Source organism: Phaseolus vulgaris, chromosome 3 (assembly GCF_000499845.2).
Source record: "Phaseolus vulgaris cultivar G19833 chromosome 3, P. vulgaris v2.0, whole genome shotgun sequence".
In the NCBI taxonomy this organism is placed as follows: Eukaryota; Viridiplantae; Streptophyta; class Magnoliopsida; order Fabales; family Fabaceae; genus Phaseolus; species Phaseolus vulgaris.
The window spans coordinates 3124478-3137284 of record NC_023757.2 but is presented as its reverse complement, the minus strand read 5'-3'; the positions used below and the strand labels follow the sequence as shown (position 1 = coordinate 3137284).

General features: G+C 32.2%; 1 protein-coding gene across 1 annotated transcript; it reads left to right on the top strand.

Moving 5' to 3' along the window:
• LOC137805755 (zinc finger protein JAGGED-like) lies at window positions 1–2537 on the top strand. Its single transcript, XM_068605680.1, has 5 exons — window positions 1–134; window positions 238–329; window positions 949–1077; window positions 1375–1462; window positions 1856–2537. Coding segments are annotated over exons 1-5 (786 nt in total). The 5' UTR covers window positions 1–132; the 3' UTR covers window positions 2331–2537.
• Window positions 2538–12807: the final 10270 nt, after the last annotated feature.

Sequence of the window (12807 nt, the reverse complement as noted above, 5' to 3'; positions counted from 1 at the left end):
ATATGGCAGTCTCAAACTGAAGTGTTCCACAAAATGCTTTAGTCTTATCTTCCCATCTGAAACAAAGTGTTTGCCCCACTGCACTCCAACGTCTTCCTTTTATTTTTTTTCCTGTCTCTCTCTGTCGGTATCATGTTGGTCTTCCCTCACAACACCTTCACATTTCTCATTCATAATCTTCTCTAACTACTCAATACATATCATACTCTCTCTCTTTACTTTGTTGTTGCTTAACAGGAGACCACAAAATAACCCATTAGATCTCAACAACTTTCCCGATGAGTACTCCCGAGATGGCTTACAACTCTTCCAAGATAGTTCCTCATCTGGTAAACCTTTTCTAATCAATCATCCTTCCACCACATGCATGTTGCTATAAAAGTTCAAAGCAACATAAAAGTTCTACTGTCTTTTAGTTTTCCTTTTGGGACATCCATTCCCTTCAAATTAATGGAAGCTTTTCAGTTTTTGGCCATGTATTAGGACACAAAATGGCTGGAACAAACCCCCATATTTTAACACTCATCACATTTTTTATTGTTTTTTTTTTCTTTTTCCCTCACCCATCTCTTTCTTGTCCTTTTTTTCCCTTTCTTCAAACAAACTTGAAAGTTATAAACATCAATCACAAGGAAAAGTCCATGAGAAGGAAGGGTTACAAAAGGAAGTTAGTTAGGTTTACATGTTTGTTTATTTGTTTGTGGTATATTCTGGTGTTTGGGGTTTTAGGAACATTAGCTGCATCTGGAAGGAAGGTGTTGTATTGTTAGTTTGTTTTTGTTCTTTATATGGATCACTTCTAAAAAAAATTAACAATAGCTGCATATGGTTCTGGTCTACTATCTTTGTATATGGAACATCTGTCAAATGTTGTTTTATAAGGAAGATGTTGTTTTATAAGGAAGGAGGGATCTGATGGATATTGTTAAATTGGCTTGTTTTTTGCAGAAGGATACAGGAAAAAGAAAAACATCTTGAAGGAAGATGAGAGTGAGAAGGTCTACGAGTGTAGATTTTGTTCCCTTAAGTTCTGCAAGTCACAGGCTCTTGGAGGACACATGAACCGCCACCGCCAAGGCTAGATAGCTATCTATCTTCATAACTTTTGTTGTTTTATCTTTTACCACTGTTTCCCCCAAAAGAATCACTTTTACAAAGCCCTGGAATAGTAGTGATTCAATTTTTCTTGATTAAAAGAATGGAAACACTGCATGGTTGTTAATGATTTGACCACGAAGCGTGGTCATTTCAATCATAAAATTGAAAGCCGGATTGCTGAAATTCTTGACACGAAAATGGTACTTTTTTTTTGGTAAAAGAAAATTGCTTTTGTTTCCTTATTTGATCTGATGCGTGTGTGAGTCTGTGGTGCAGAGAGGGAAACAGAGACACTGAACCATGCTCGTCAGCTGGTCTACCGTAACGATCATAACCTAAGCACTCAACCCGCCCCCAACCTAGTGTATGTACCCACCATTACCCTAACTCACTATTACACTTTTGTTATTCCTTTTTTATTTGTTTTCTCCCATGTGGTCCATCATTTTAATTGCAGTTCTGCTCTTCTCAAACATCATTAATTAAGGAAACTATTTCATGAATAATTCTAAGGTTTTTTTTAACATCTTCATAGCAGAAAGTAATGGAAGAATAGTTGAAAATAGGGCAAGATAATTTTGATGTTTTCACATACTGAATGCAGAAAAATATTAATAAAATATATAAAGTTAGAGGTCATTAATTGATTCACATCTCGGATTTAAGAACCGATAAAACTGAGCTGCTTTTCATGTTTTTTTTTTTTTTGTTTGTTGTATTTGCAAAAGTAAATTATAACCATGCTCAACTGGTGCAGATGCTGTCAACCAATAGCATCAGGGGGCTATCATGCTGCAAGTAGCATAGGAGACCCAACAATGCATGCAAGGTTCCCAAGATACATGTCGGGTTCGGGTTCGGGTTCGGGTTCATCTTCATTCCACTTACCAACTCCACCACCACAGCTCCACCTACAACAACCATCTCATCATCTCCTACTAGGCTCACCTCCACCACCACCGCCACCACCCCTTCCTTTTCCCTTGCCGTATTCTCACCACCCTCATGACTACTATGTGGGGCATGTTCTGAACAGCGGCAGCAAAAATGGCATCCTCAATGACTACACTTGCATTGGGGCACCCGTAGGACAAGCATTGGTGGGTGGTGGCAAAGACAGGTCAGTGCAGAATCCTGAGGAGGAGACGTTGAATTGGGGAAGGGGCTATTCAGGAACACAGCAGCTATTGGATACTCATGCAGCGATCAATCGGTGTCACGAAGGGTTTTAATGAGTGGTGACGATTTTATTATGTATCACAAAAGACATGCTATTCAGAAAGAGAGAGACTTAACGAACTGACACATGGGGTCATGAGTGAGAGGGAAAGGAAAAAGAGAGAGGTGGTCTTTGCTTTCATACTTAATTAATGGACACAGCTTTTGAGCTCATGGATAGGCTCAGCTACTTTGGCTTAAAGCTCCCACTCAATTTTCAACTCTTTATTATTACTTTTATGTTTATGTTTATGTTCTTTTCTGTACCCTAATTGCTGTGTATGAAGTGAAAAACAATAACATGTCAAATGCAAGTTTTCAACACTACACTTCCAACTTCACCAAACATTTCTATGAAAACTTGAAAGGATATGGTTTTCCTTTTCTACTTCTTACTATTGTTCAGATATTCTTTATCTACTTTCTTCCTTTTTTTCTCTTATTTAACAACTACATTTGATTATTAATATGAATGTTAAGAGATGGGTAAAATATTTTTATATTTATAATAATTATTATTACTTATTAATGAGATACAAGTTGATTTTCATTATTGGTATTTTAAAAAATAACATATTGAAATGTATTTTAAAATAAATAAGAAAAAGATAAGAGGTTAAAGAATCTAAAAAAAATTGTTAAAAGAAAACTCGCTAAAATACTCTTTTAGAGAAATTATTTCTAGAAGTATTTTTTATTAATTATAAGTACTTTTACTTTTATTTATATAAGCAACATCTTATTTCTTAGAAAAGAAATTTTATAAAGGTTTTTACTCAATTGGATATTTAGACAAGGAGATTATTTAAATATGTGAAACTGTTTCTAATTATTTTTAAGTAGAGAAGAACCTAGTTCTTGTAAAACAAAAAAATACAGTGAGAAAATTATGGTAAAATATATTCTTTTTTATTTTCTTTATACATAATACTCACCCACTGTACATCTTTATTTAAATATAAAAATAATTTAAACATTAGATAACATATTTTTTTTATAAAGATTAAATAAAAAATGTTTAATTTTTCTCAATAACCATTGAAGGTATGGATCTAATTTATAGTATGTAATCATAATAATATTGTGAACGATTTTACACTGATATTATCAATATGAGGCAAGAAATAAAAACTATGATATATATTTTCTTTTCCATCCATGGATGTTTTATTATAAAAATTAAAATATAATTAGTAAATAAATAATAATTGAAGAATTGCAGAATTACAAATATTGACCTAGTTAAAAATTAAAGTTACACTAATTGGATTATATAACATAGTTAAATTCAATTAAATTGATATGAATTAGAAGAAACAACATTAAACTGTTTATTTTTTAACAATATGTTTTATGTTAAAGTTATAAGTTATTATAAGTAGTGAAAAATGTATTATAATAAATTTCTCATAAACATAACATTTAGTTCCAATAAATGATATTACATAAAGAATTAATGCACTGTATTTGTTTTTCAATTTCACTTTGACAACTCTTTATCATTTGTTTTTATTTATAAATGTAACATATGTGTGGTGACCATTTTAAAATTTGTGGGAGCTTTTTTTTTTAATCAATAATGAGATGGATAGGGCAAGTGTGAGGCGGTTAGGAGTTGTTCCTCCCTTTCTCTTCGTATTTGCAAGTAAGTACCCAATGTAGCCTTTATATTTGATATCTTTTGTGACCATTAGTATGGTGATTCTAAGAAATTTAAATAAGTTTTATTTTATTTGTATGATAGTAGTTTGATGATTTATTTTATATGAGAATTAGTATGATGTTTTAATTGTATGAAATTGTTTTTTTGTATGTATGTATTTATAATTATTGATTTATATTTATTTTACTAATTTTATTCAAAATAAATATTGTATTCATGTGCATATTGAGGGTTAACTTTAGTTTTTGTTTGAGATTTAGTACAAATGGTTAAACATTAATCCTTTGTATTAAATCTTGAATTGTCCAAATAAACATATTCTGAAAATTATTTTTTATTTTTTTTATCAATAAAAAATTCATAATTTGTTAATACGAACACATTATAGTCTAACCTTAAATTAGGTGTAATTTTGGTTCAAATCATGTAGTGTTGTTTTCTGGATGCATATTTGACTATGATATGTTTTTTATGATCACTTTTGCATTGTGTACTTTGGAGGCCAACGCAAAATGCTGTGAATATTTTATCAAATTTAAGATAATAGACATAATTTACATTTTTTTATCAATAAAAAGAAGTGGATTATGGAAAATATTTTCTTAAATGGGTAGGTCACACCTTCAATTATAAAAGTAAAAATCACATTGCATGGTTGATGATGATGGAGTTTGTAACATATCTAGTTATGGAACAAAGTTGAATGTATGCATGTCACATTTGTGAAGAGTATGAAACGGGAGTTGATGAGTTCTTACAATTTGCTCACCAAAATGAAAATACTATCAAGGGGATGTTGAGTTAATAGACAAAACAATACTCATCAGATGATCTCGTGATTGAGCACCAATATGTTTTTATGTTAACAAACACTATAAGGTGTATTGTGATACGAAAAAGCTCATTCATCTATAGAATAAGATCAGACAAAAACAAAAGAGAAAGTGAGCAAGGCTCACTAGACGGTATGAAAGAGAAAGATTGTTAAGACGAAATAGTAGAAAACCCTGATCAGACAATCCAATCTTAATGTTCACTTGCAGCCAAGTGTACAGAGAAAAAGAAAGACTAGTGTGCACAAAATACAATAAGATGAAATAGCATCATATTAAACGAAACTCGTAAGAAAGAACGTGTTAGACGAAGGATCATGCTATGAAGTTGAGAAAGATCTTAGAGCCACATATTGCATTTCATGGTTTTCATGTGTTTATTAGCCTCCTTATGTGTTTGGTGTATGCATGGTTGTGTGCGGTATATGTTGGGCCTTGTGTTCACTTCTTCTGGTCTCTTTAATTAGGATTTTGACTTCCCTAATATAGAGGATTGCATGCTAACTCAACAAATTAGGGTTTCAACTCCCAAAACCCTAATTAGGCCCAAAAGAAACTCATTTATGCTTCTAGTTTTTACAAGCTATACAAAATTGATACTCCTATTTTTATTAAGGAATACTCCTTTACATTTTTTTTATTTATATGAATAAGAAGAAAAAAGAAAATATTTTTATTTCTAATCTTCAATGGAGATCTTTTCGCCATGACGCTTTTATCTTTTCCTTTCCTTTTAGCCAAAGGTGTAGTGGTTGGATGATCCTCGATCACTTGAGAAGATTTTTTATCACTTATTATCATTGGTATTGTTAAGATTTATATGATATGATAATATGATAGAGAAATATTAGACATTCCAATTGTGTAACTTTTATTTAACTTATCTTTGTCTCTCATTTCCTCTTGTGGCTCTTCAGATCTAGGTTAGGAAGAGTAACCTTCCCTCTTAAGCTCTCTCCTAGGTTTTCTCCTCAATTATTGTTCAACCCTAACACAAAGTTGAACTGGTTCATTTATATAATTAAAATGTATGATTTCAACCCTATCCCGAATCTCATAATTTAGGCCACTTTTGAACCTTGCCACAGTTATCCTAAGTTCTTATCTTGTACCCTCAAAATGAGTAACTCCATTTTTTGTTTGTACACTTCTACAGTCATGTCTCCTTGTTGGAGTCTTTGGAGTTAATAGATAACTCTTTATCATAATATGAGGTTACATGGCGTTTCCTTAGAGCATATATAAGTTCATTCCAATATCTTATTTGAAAGTTATTATTTATTCTAAGGTCTTTAACTAATGAGGTCTACCAATACATGGTTGGTCCTTGAAAGCTGAGTGTAGCTAGGGATACTCATCTTTCTTGATCCACTTGATGACACTGAAATATTTGTTCTACCTTCATCACCCAGTTTAAATATTCTTCAACATTTTCTCTGCCATAAAAGGGAGGAATTTTAACCTTTGTTTCTTTTGGATAATTATGATGAGATCTATATCTATGTTGCCTAGGGTGTTTTTGATAGTGATCCATGCTATGGTGACTATAATATACATCTCTTCATTGTGAGAATAGGGTTCTAACATCTTATCTTTTCTTCTATTAGGCTTTTCCCATCTTGACTCTTAGGTTTTTCATTAATACTTAAATATTTAGATAACATATCTTTCAACTCAGAGATTTCTTTTTTTTTTCTCTCAAAGGTTCGCACCTTCGTCTATCTTAATACTATCTTGGACACTAAACTTATTGAAATTAGACTTATGTGAACGATCACTCATTTTATTTTATTTTTGAATTTTTTTTTTGCAAAAAGGCACTACAAAAAAAAGTGTATATTTTGGCGGTTTTTTTTGTATAAAGTGACGTTTATAACCGCCACAATATACGCTTGTGGCGGTTTCCCAAACCGCCATAGAATTGGCCGCCACAAAGTTTAATGTGGCGGTTTTATGTTACCCCCGCAACACCCGCCACTTTAAACATAGTGTAAGTAGTGGCGGTTTTTATATGTAACAAGTGTCAGTTATAACTGTCGCAATTTACATTCATTGAAGAAGATTCTGGCGCCATAATATACATAAGTAGTGTCAGTTACAACTGTCGCAATTTACATTCATTGAAAAAGATTCTGACGCCATTATATACGTAAGTAGTGGCATTTTTAACTGACGTAATTTTAATTCTGACCAAATAAAATATAACCACCACCTTTTTTATAAACTTTTTTATAAACTTTTTTATACAATTTTAAAATTTAACTACCACCTTTTCATAATAAAATAAAATAATGTATAAAGTTATAATCATCCATTCATTTCGTTGAAAATTAAAACATACATAATAATATTCAAAAGTTTATATATAATTGAAAATTAAAACACATAAAAAGTTCATACATCCCTAATCAAATTTAAAATTACAACACATAATTGTTCAAAAGTTCATACATCCCTAATCAAATTTAAAATTACAACACATAATTGTTCAAAAGTTCATACATCCCTAATCAAATTTAAAATTACAACACATAATTGTTCAAAAGTTCATACATCCCTAATCAGTTTGCTTCGAGCACTTGGTCCTATTACTTGATTCTATTATTTTATTAGGTGATGAAGAACCGGTCACTGTTCCTCTAACTGGATCTTGCCATTGCTTGAAAAGATCCTGAATGAGTTCCTGTCTATGAACTTGAGCTCAGACTAAACCAGCCTACTTTGTAATTTCAGGATAATCTTGAGAAGCCACAACCTGCAGTTTTAACACACCATTATTATTTAAATTGCTAAAGAAAATGTCAGTATTTCTCCCAGACACTTTTACATTAATTTTCAATGCAACATTTGCAAGGTACTGCTTGCTCATTTTAACACATGCTTAATCCAACAACATTGTGAAACTAGTCCAAGATTTGTCTCACATATACATTTGAGGTCACCTACACAAAAAATAATACAAAATTAAGATATTTTCACATATACGTGTGCATAAAAAAAAAACAAGTTACAATGATCACAGTCAATACACCAATCATAAAGAGATTCATTATTGTCAGGCAAAATAACAATGAGCAAATCAGGCTCCCTTCCATGAAGCTTATTCTTTGCATCATGATAACGGGTTTTCAGATCTTTCTCCACTTGATCAGGGCGAGCACTAACCAGTGGGACAATTGGTTCGGGATTAAATGTCTGAGCACATGAAACAAATGAGTCAAGCAATCAAGCAAGTTGCATGCAAAACAAATTGATTAAAGAGGATGTACACAAACCATGCCAGATATATAGCACATCTGAGCAAGTTCATAGCCAAAGCCACGGGAAACACTATCTTGAACACTCTTTGAAAAATTTACGCAGAACCAGTTATTAACAGTACCCCCATTCTCCATTTTCTGAAAGAAATAGAAAATTATTATTCATAAAAAAAGAGTTAAGAAATAATCTAATTGCAAAAAACAAGCCAGACATCCTAATAAAGTCATTCAAAAGACAAACACCTTGTAACCATGCATGTATTAGAATTTCACTCAAACTTAAAAACTAATTAACCTAATACGGCTCACATCTTTAAACCATTAAAGATAAAAAAAAAAAGCACACATTTTATATTATTATCATATAATGTACACAAGTACCTTGTTCATCATGTTCCATTGCCCAACTTGAGGAAGACAATCCTTCTCTCTACCCGTGTCATGATACTTGAGCTGAAAGAAACATAAAATCAATGGTATTATGAATAATTTATATTCATCTCTTTCTCAAAGGAGTTTACATGATAAAATAAGAGAGGATAAGGTGCAGAGGAGAATAATTTACTCTAAACTAAAACTATACTAAAATTAAAGTTGCTTCTAGATATTGTTGATGAAGAACTAACCAGTTTCCAACTACAATGCTCTCTACAGACTTACTAAGAAAGATGGATAATGAGATTTTGTCATGTTTCTCGAGGGCCATCAAATGATTGTGTCTTTCTCAAATTCCAATGGAGGCCTTCATGAATGCTGCGCAAGAAGTCATTAGTGGAATCATCCAAACAAATTATTTCTAGTATAAATCACCGGTAATGTAATTGCTGGAAATCTGAAGTTTAATAATAATAATAATAATAATTATATAAATACAATGTATTATTTCTAGTCTTTAATATTTATGGTAGTTTAAACTATTTTTTTACATCCTTTTCAGTAAAGTTTAATTTTAATTTTTAAATTAAAATAGAAAAACATTTTAAGAAACTAAAACAAAAAACTAAAAAGAAAATTTTATAAAGATCAAAAACATTTTTTTAATAAAACCTAAAACCAAAATTCTGCTAATCATATGATAAAAAATATATTTAATTAACGTACGGGTATTTCAACGCTTCTATTCGGCATCCAACTAATCTCTCTTAGTGGATTACCCATTTGGAGCAAATGAAGTTTATGCTGAAGCTAAAATCGAAGTCCAAACTTTGATTAAGGAATCCAATTGTGTTAACAGTGAAAGCTTGATCTGTTTGAAAATTGTTTACTGTTTTATATTTTCAGAGAAGGGAATTTGAAATGGGTGAAGTGCATTATAGAGAATCTGAAGGTAAAAGATACAATACCTCAAGCCATCTAGGAAAGCCAAAGCCACCTCTTGGACTATATTCAGGTGCATGTCCATCATTCTTGACTATTGAGATGCCTTGACAAGTAATTTTATATATAGCCTTATCTTCTGTACTTCTGTTAGTAATAAGCAAGAACGAAGTGTCCATGTTCTGGAGGACTAAACTGTTTGGGCTGAGAGTGGCTTCTGGAACATAACATAAATCTTCAAGAACAGATCTTATTTTCTCATTTGATTTCATAATCACCCCAAACTCCTTTCTCCTTATAGATCTATCAATATGAGAAATTTTTACATTGAATTTACACTGGACAGATTTGTGATCACTATCAGTCACATCCATGCAAGCATCATACCTGTCAAAGGGTTTCAATGATGACAAACTGTACCAACAAGAAAAACAGAAAATAGAAAAGCAATAGTGGTGATCAAGTAACATGCTGCAAAATTGATGATAGAACAGGGCAATCTAAACTGCACTCATAACAGAACTTACAGCAATGATAGCCAGTTTGCTATGTGATAATGACTTCAAGATTCAACTAGTTTTACAGACATTCAACTAAATGTCAAAATTCAAGATGGCATGTAATATTCTAAATAGACAAACAGGAAAACATGATTACTTTACTCACCTGATCAATGAAACGCTTAATAACATGTTTGAAACTCTCAATAGAAGTTTTCTCAAAGACCTTCTTTAGGTGTTTAAGTGGAGTTGTCGCTAGCTCAGGAAATGATATATGATAGCTCCATTGTGCAAAGTGCTCTGAAAGGGGTTCACAGGCAGATAAGATACACTCTTCTTGGAAGCCACGTGATTTTAACCAATGCTTTGGAAGCTGCAGTAATTTTAAACTGTCAACTATAATGATCAAGTAAATGGTCCATATATGTGCTAGAAAGAGGCCGAATGATATTAGATATGTATAATTGATTAAACCAAAGAAATTATTGTGTTGGGGGCGAGGGTGGTGTCAAATTCATCTAACCTTTACGGTCCACATTGGTTGCAAGACTTTGCCAGGTTCCCACTGTCCTTGGCAATTTTGTATTCTAAAACATCCAGCACCAATGATGTAACAGGGATGAAAACCCCACTAGAACTAGAAAGATTATTAAGCCATCGGATAATTAGGCCTAGGAAACAGGGGAGCAACTCCATTTATAATCTGTACAATCATAAACAACAATGGCTGAATATCATAGTCATGCACGCTAGCTAATATTAAAGTAACCCACATATCAATGCAATTTAAGAATACCTTAAGAAGATTGCGCAGTATTCTGCCGATTAATTGCTTCCAAATGTGCAACCATGTTACAATTCAAAAAGCACATTATCCTGTCATACATTCTGATTCTCAAACCCATTCCTCCCTAATTGATCAACATTTATCATGTAACAAGTATTTGACAAATTAAGAACAATAGATTTCACAAATTAGGAATCACAATAGATTTCACAAATTAGGAACAATTCGGTAGTAGATTTTGAACCTGAACAAAAGATGGCGGAGGAGGTGACGATGGCAGACAGTGGCGGATAGTGGCAGACGATGGCAGACAGTGGCGGACGATGGCGGACAATCGCGAACCGTGTAACGTGTGAACATGAGAGTGAAGAGAGCTAGGGTTCACAGACAGCAATGCGAGAGTGAACGCGAGTGAACAGAGCTTGCGTTTTGTGAGTGTGTATTAAAGAGAGCTAGGGTTTTGCAGAGAGAAAGAGAAAGGGGGAAAAATGGTAGAATTTCGTGAGAGAGAGGAAATGAAAAGTGTGAAGAATGGTGTATGGAGGGAAGGAAAACGCGGGATTTTGAAAAGTGTGAAAAGTGGTAGGATTTAGTTTTCAAGAGTCAAAACAAGTTTTAAAAAAATGGGAATAATGAAAAATGATGTATGGAGGGAAGAAAAACACGACATTTTATTTAGGATAATTGTGACAGTTATTAAAACGTCGTATTATACGGAAAATTGTGGCGGTTATTAATAACTGCCATATTAAAACTGTCATTTTATACCAAATTTTTTGTAGTGAGGTTCAAATATTAAAGGTTTTCAAGTTCACTACCATGAAAGAGAGGTCAGTCACTAAGATTACTTAAGTACCAAGTTTCCTAGTAAGAGTTCCTTCGATTAGCTTTCACCAATCTCCCTTAATGGAAACTCCGATTAGTTTTTCTTAAACAAAATTAAACTTGGAAAGAAATAAAATATTTTTAAACATACACTAGACTCTAATCAAGACATTAATCTATGTTATCGTTTTCTAAGTGAGGCATAGAAGCAGGTGTGGACTTCTTAAGACACATTCATTGACTAAGCGGATTAACTTGAAATGAAATTAGACTAGACGAATCCTAAGTAAGGCTCATTGACACCCTTAGATCTTTAAGACTATATGCGCATTTTTACTTCAATATTTATGAGTACAAGTTGAATTACATAAAAATGAATACAAAAAGTTCTATAATGAAAAATTCTCTTAGTGTTTGCACTCTTTCTTTCCCTCTCTAGTGTTTAACTTTTCCTCACTTGCAGTTGTACTTAGTGTGTCCCTCTAGATGATTACTTCTAGCTTGAACTTGGCCGTGAGAATCCTAATCAAAAGGTGGCTTTATTCCTTCCTCAAACCAAATTCTTCTTCTAGAAAGAATAATCACTTCCAACGGGCCTATAAGTATACAACATTAAAGCAAGAAGCTAAACTCGATAGGAGTAAAAAATAGTCACAAAATTGGAAGAGATTGAAGAAAATTGAGAATCAAACAATTAAAGCACAAAAAGGAAGTTATGATCACATTAAACGGAACCTATGAATGGCACTAGAATGGATTAAAAACATAAAACAAGACTAGACTGGCTTTGGTAGCGAGACTTCTAGAATTTATTTAAATTTTATCTTTTGGACTTTTGAGGCTGAAATTTTTATCACAACTAGCTAAGATATTATAAAGCACATTCGTAAAAATATTTCACCAAATCCAATAATGGAATACACGTAATAAAAAATTCTAAGACCAAGAGCAAAGTCTACTAAAAAAAATTCAGTACTTGACATTCTGGCTTTTATGATTTATAATTTTTTTCTCTCTTTTTATTAAGGATGCACCTTTTTAACACGATGTTATTCACAACTTTAAAGGCTCAAATATAAAATTTTACACAATTCTACCGCGAAAATTGTTCAAAACAATTTTTTCAGTTTAGTGCTAATATGAATAAGAAAATTCGACGAGAAAGGAAACCTAAAGAGTTCAGTAAATTTAAACAAAACAAGAAAGACAATTGTGAAACCTATTTCTATTATACAATTTCTAGTAATAATATAATTGAACTCAATAACAGAAATGAAAAAGTACACAAAGCACAACGCAAGTTTAG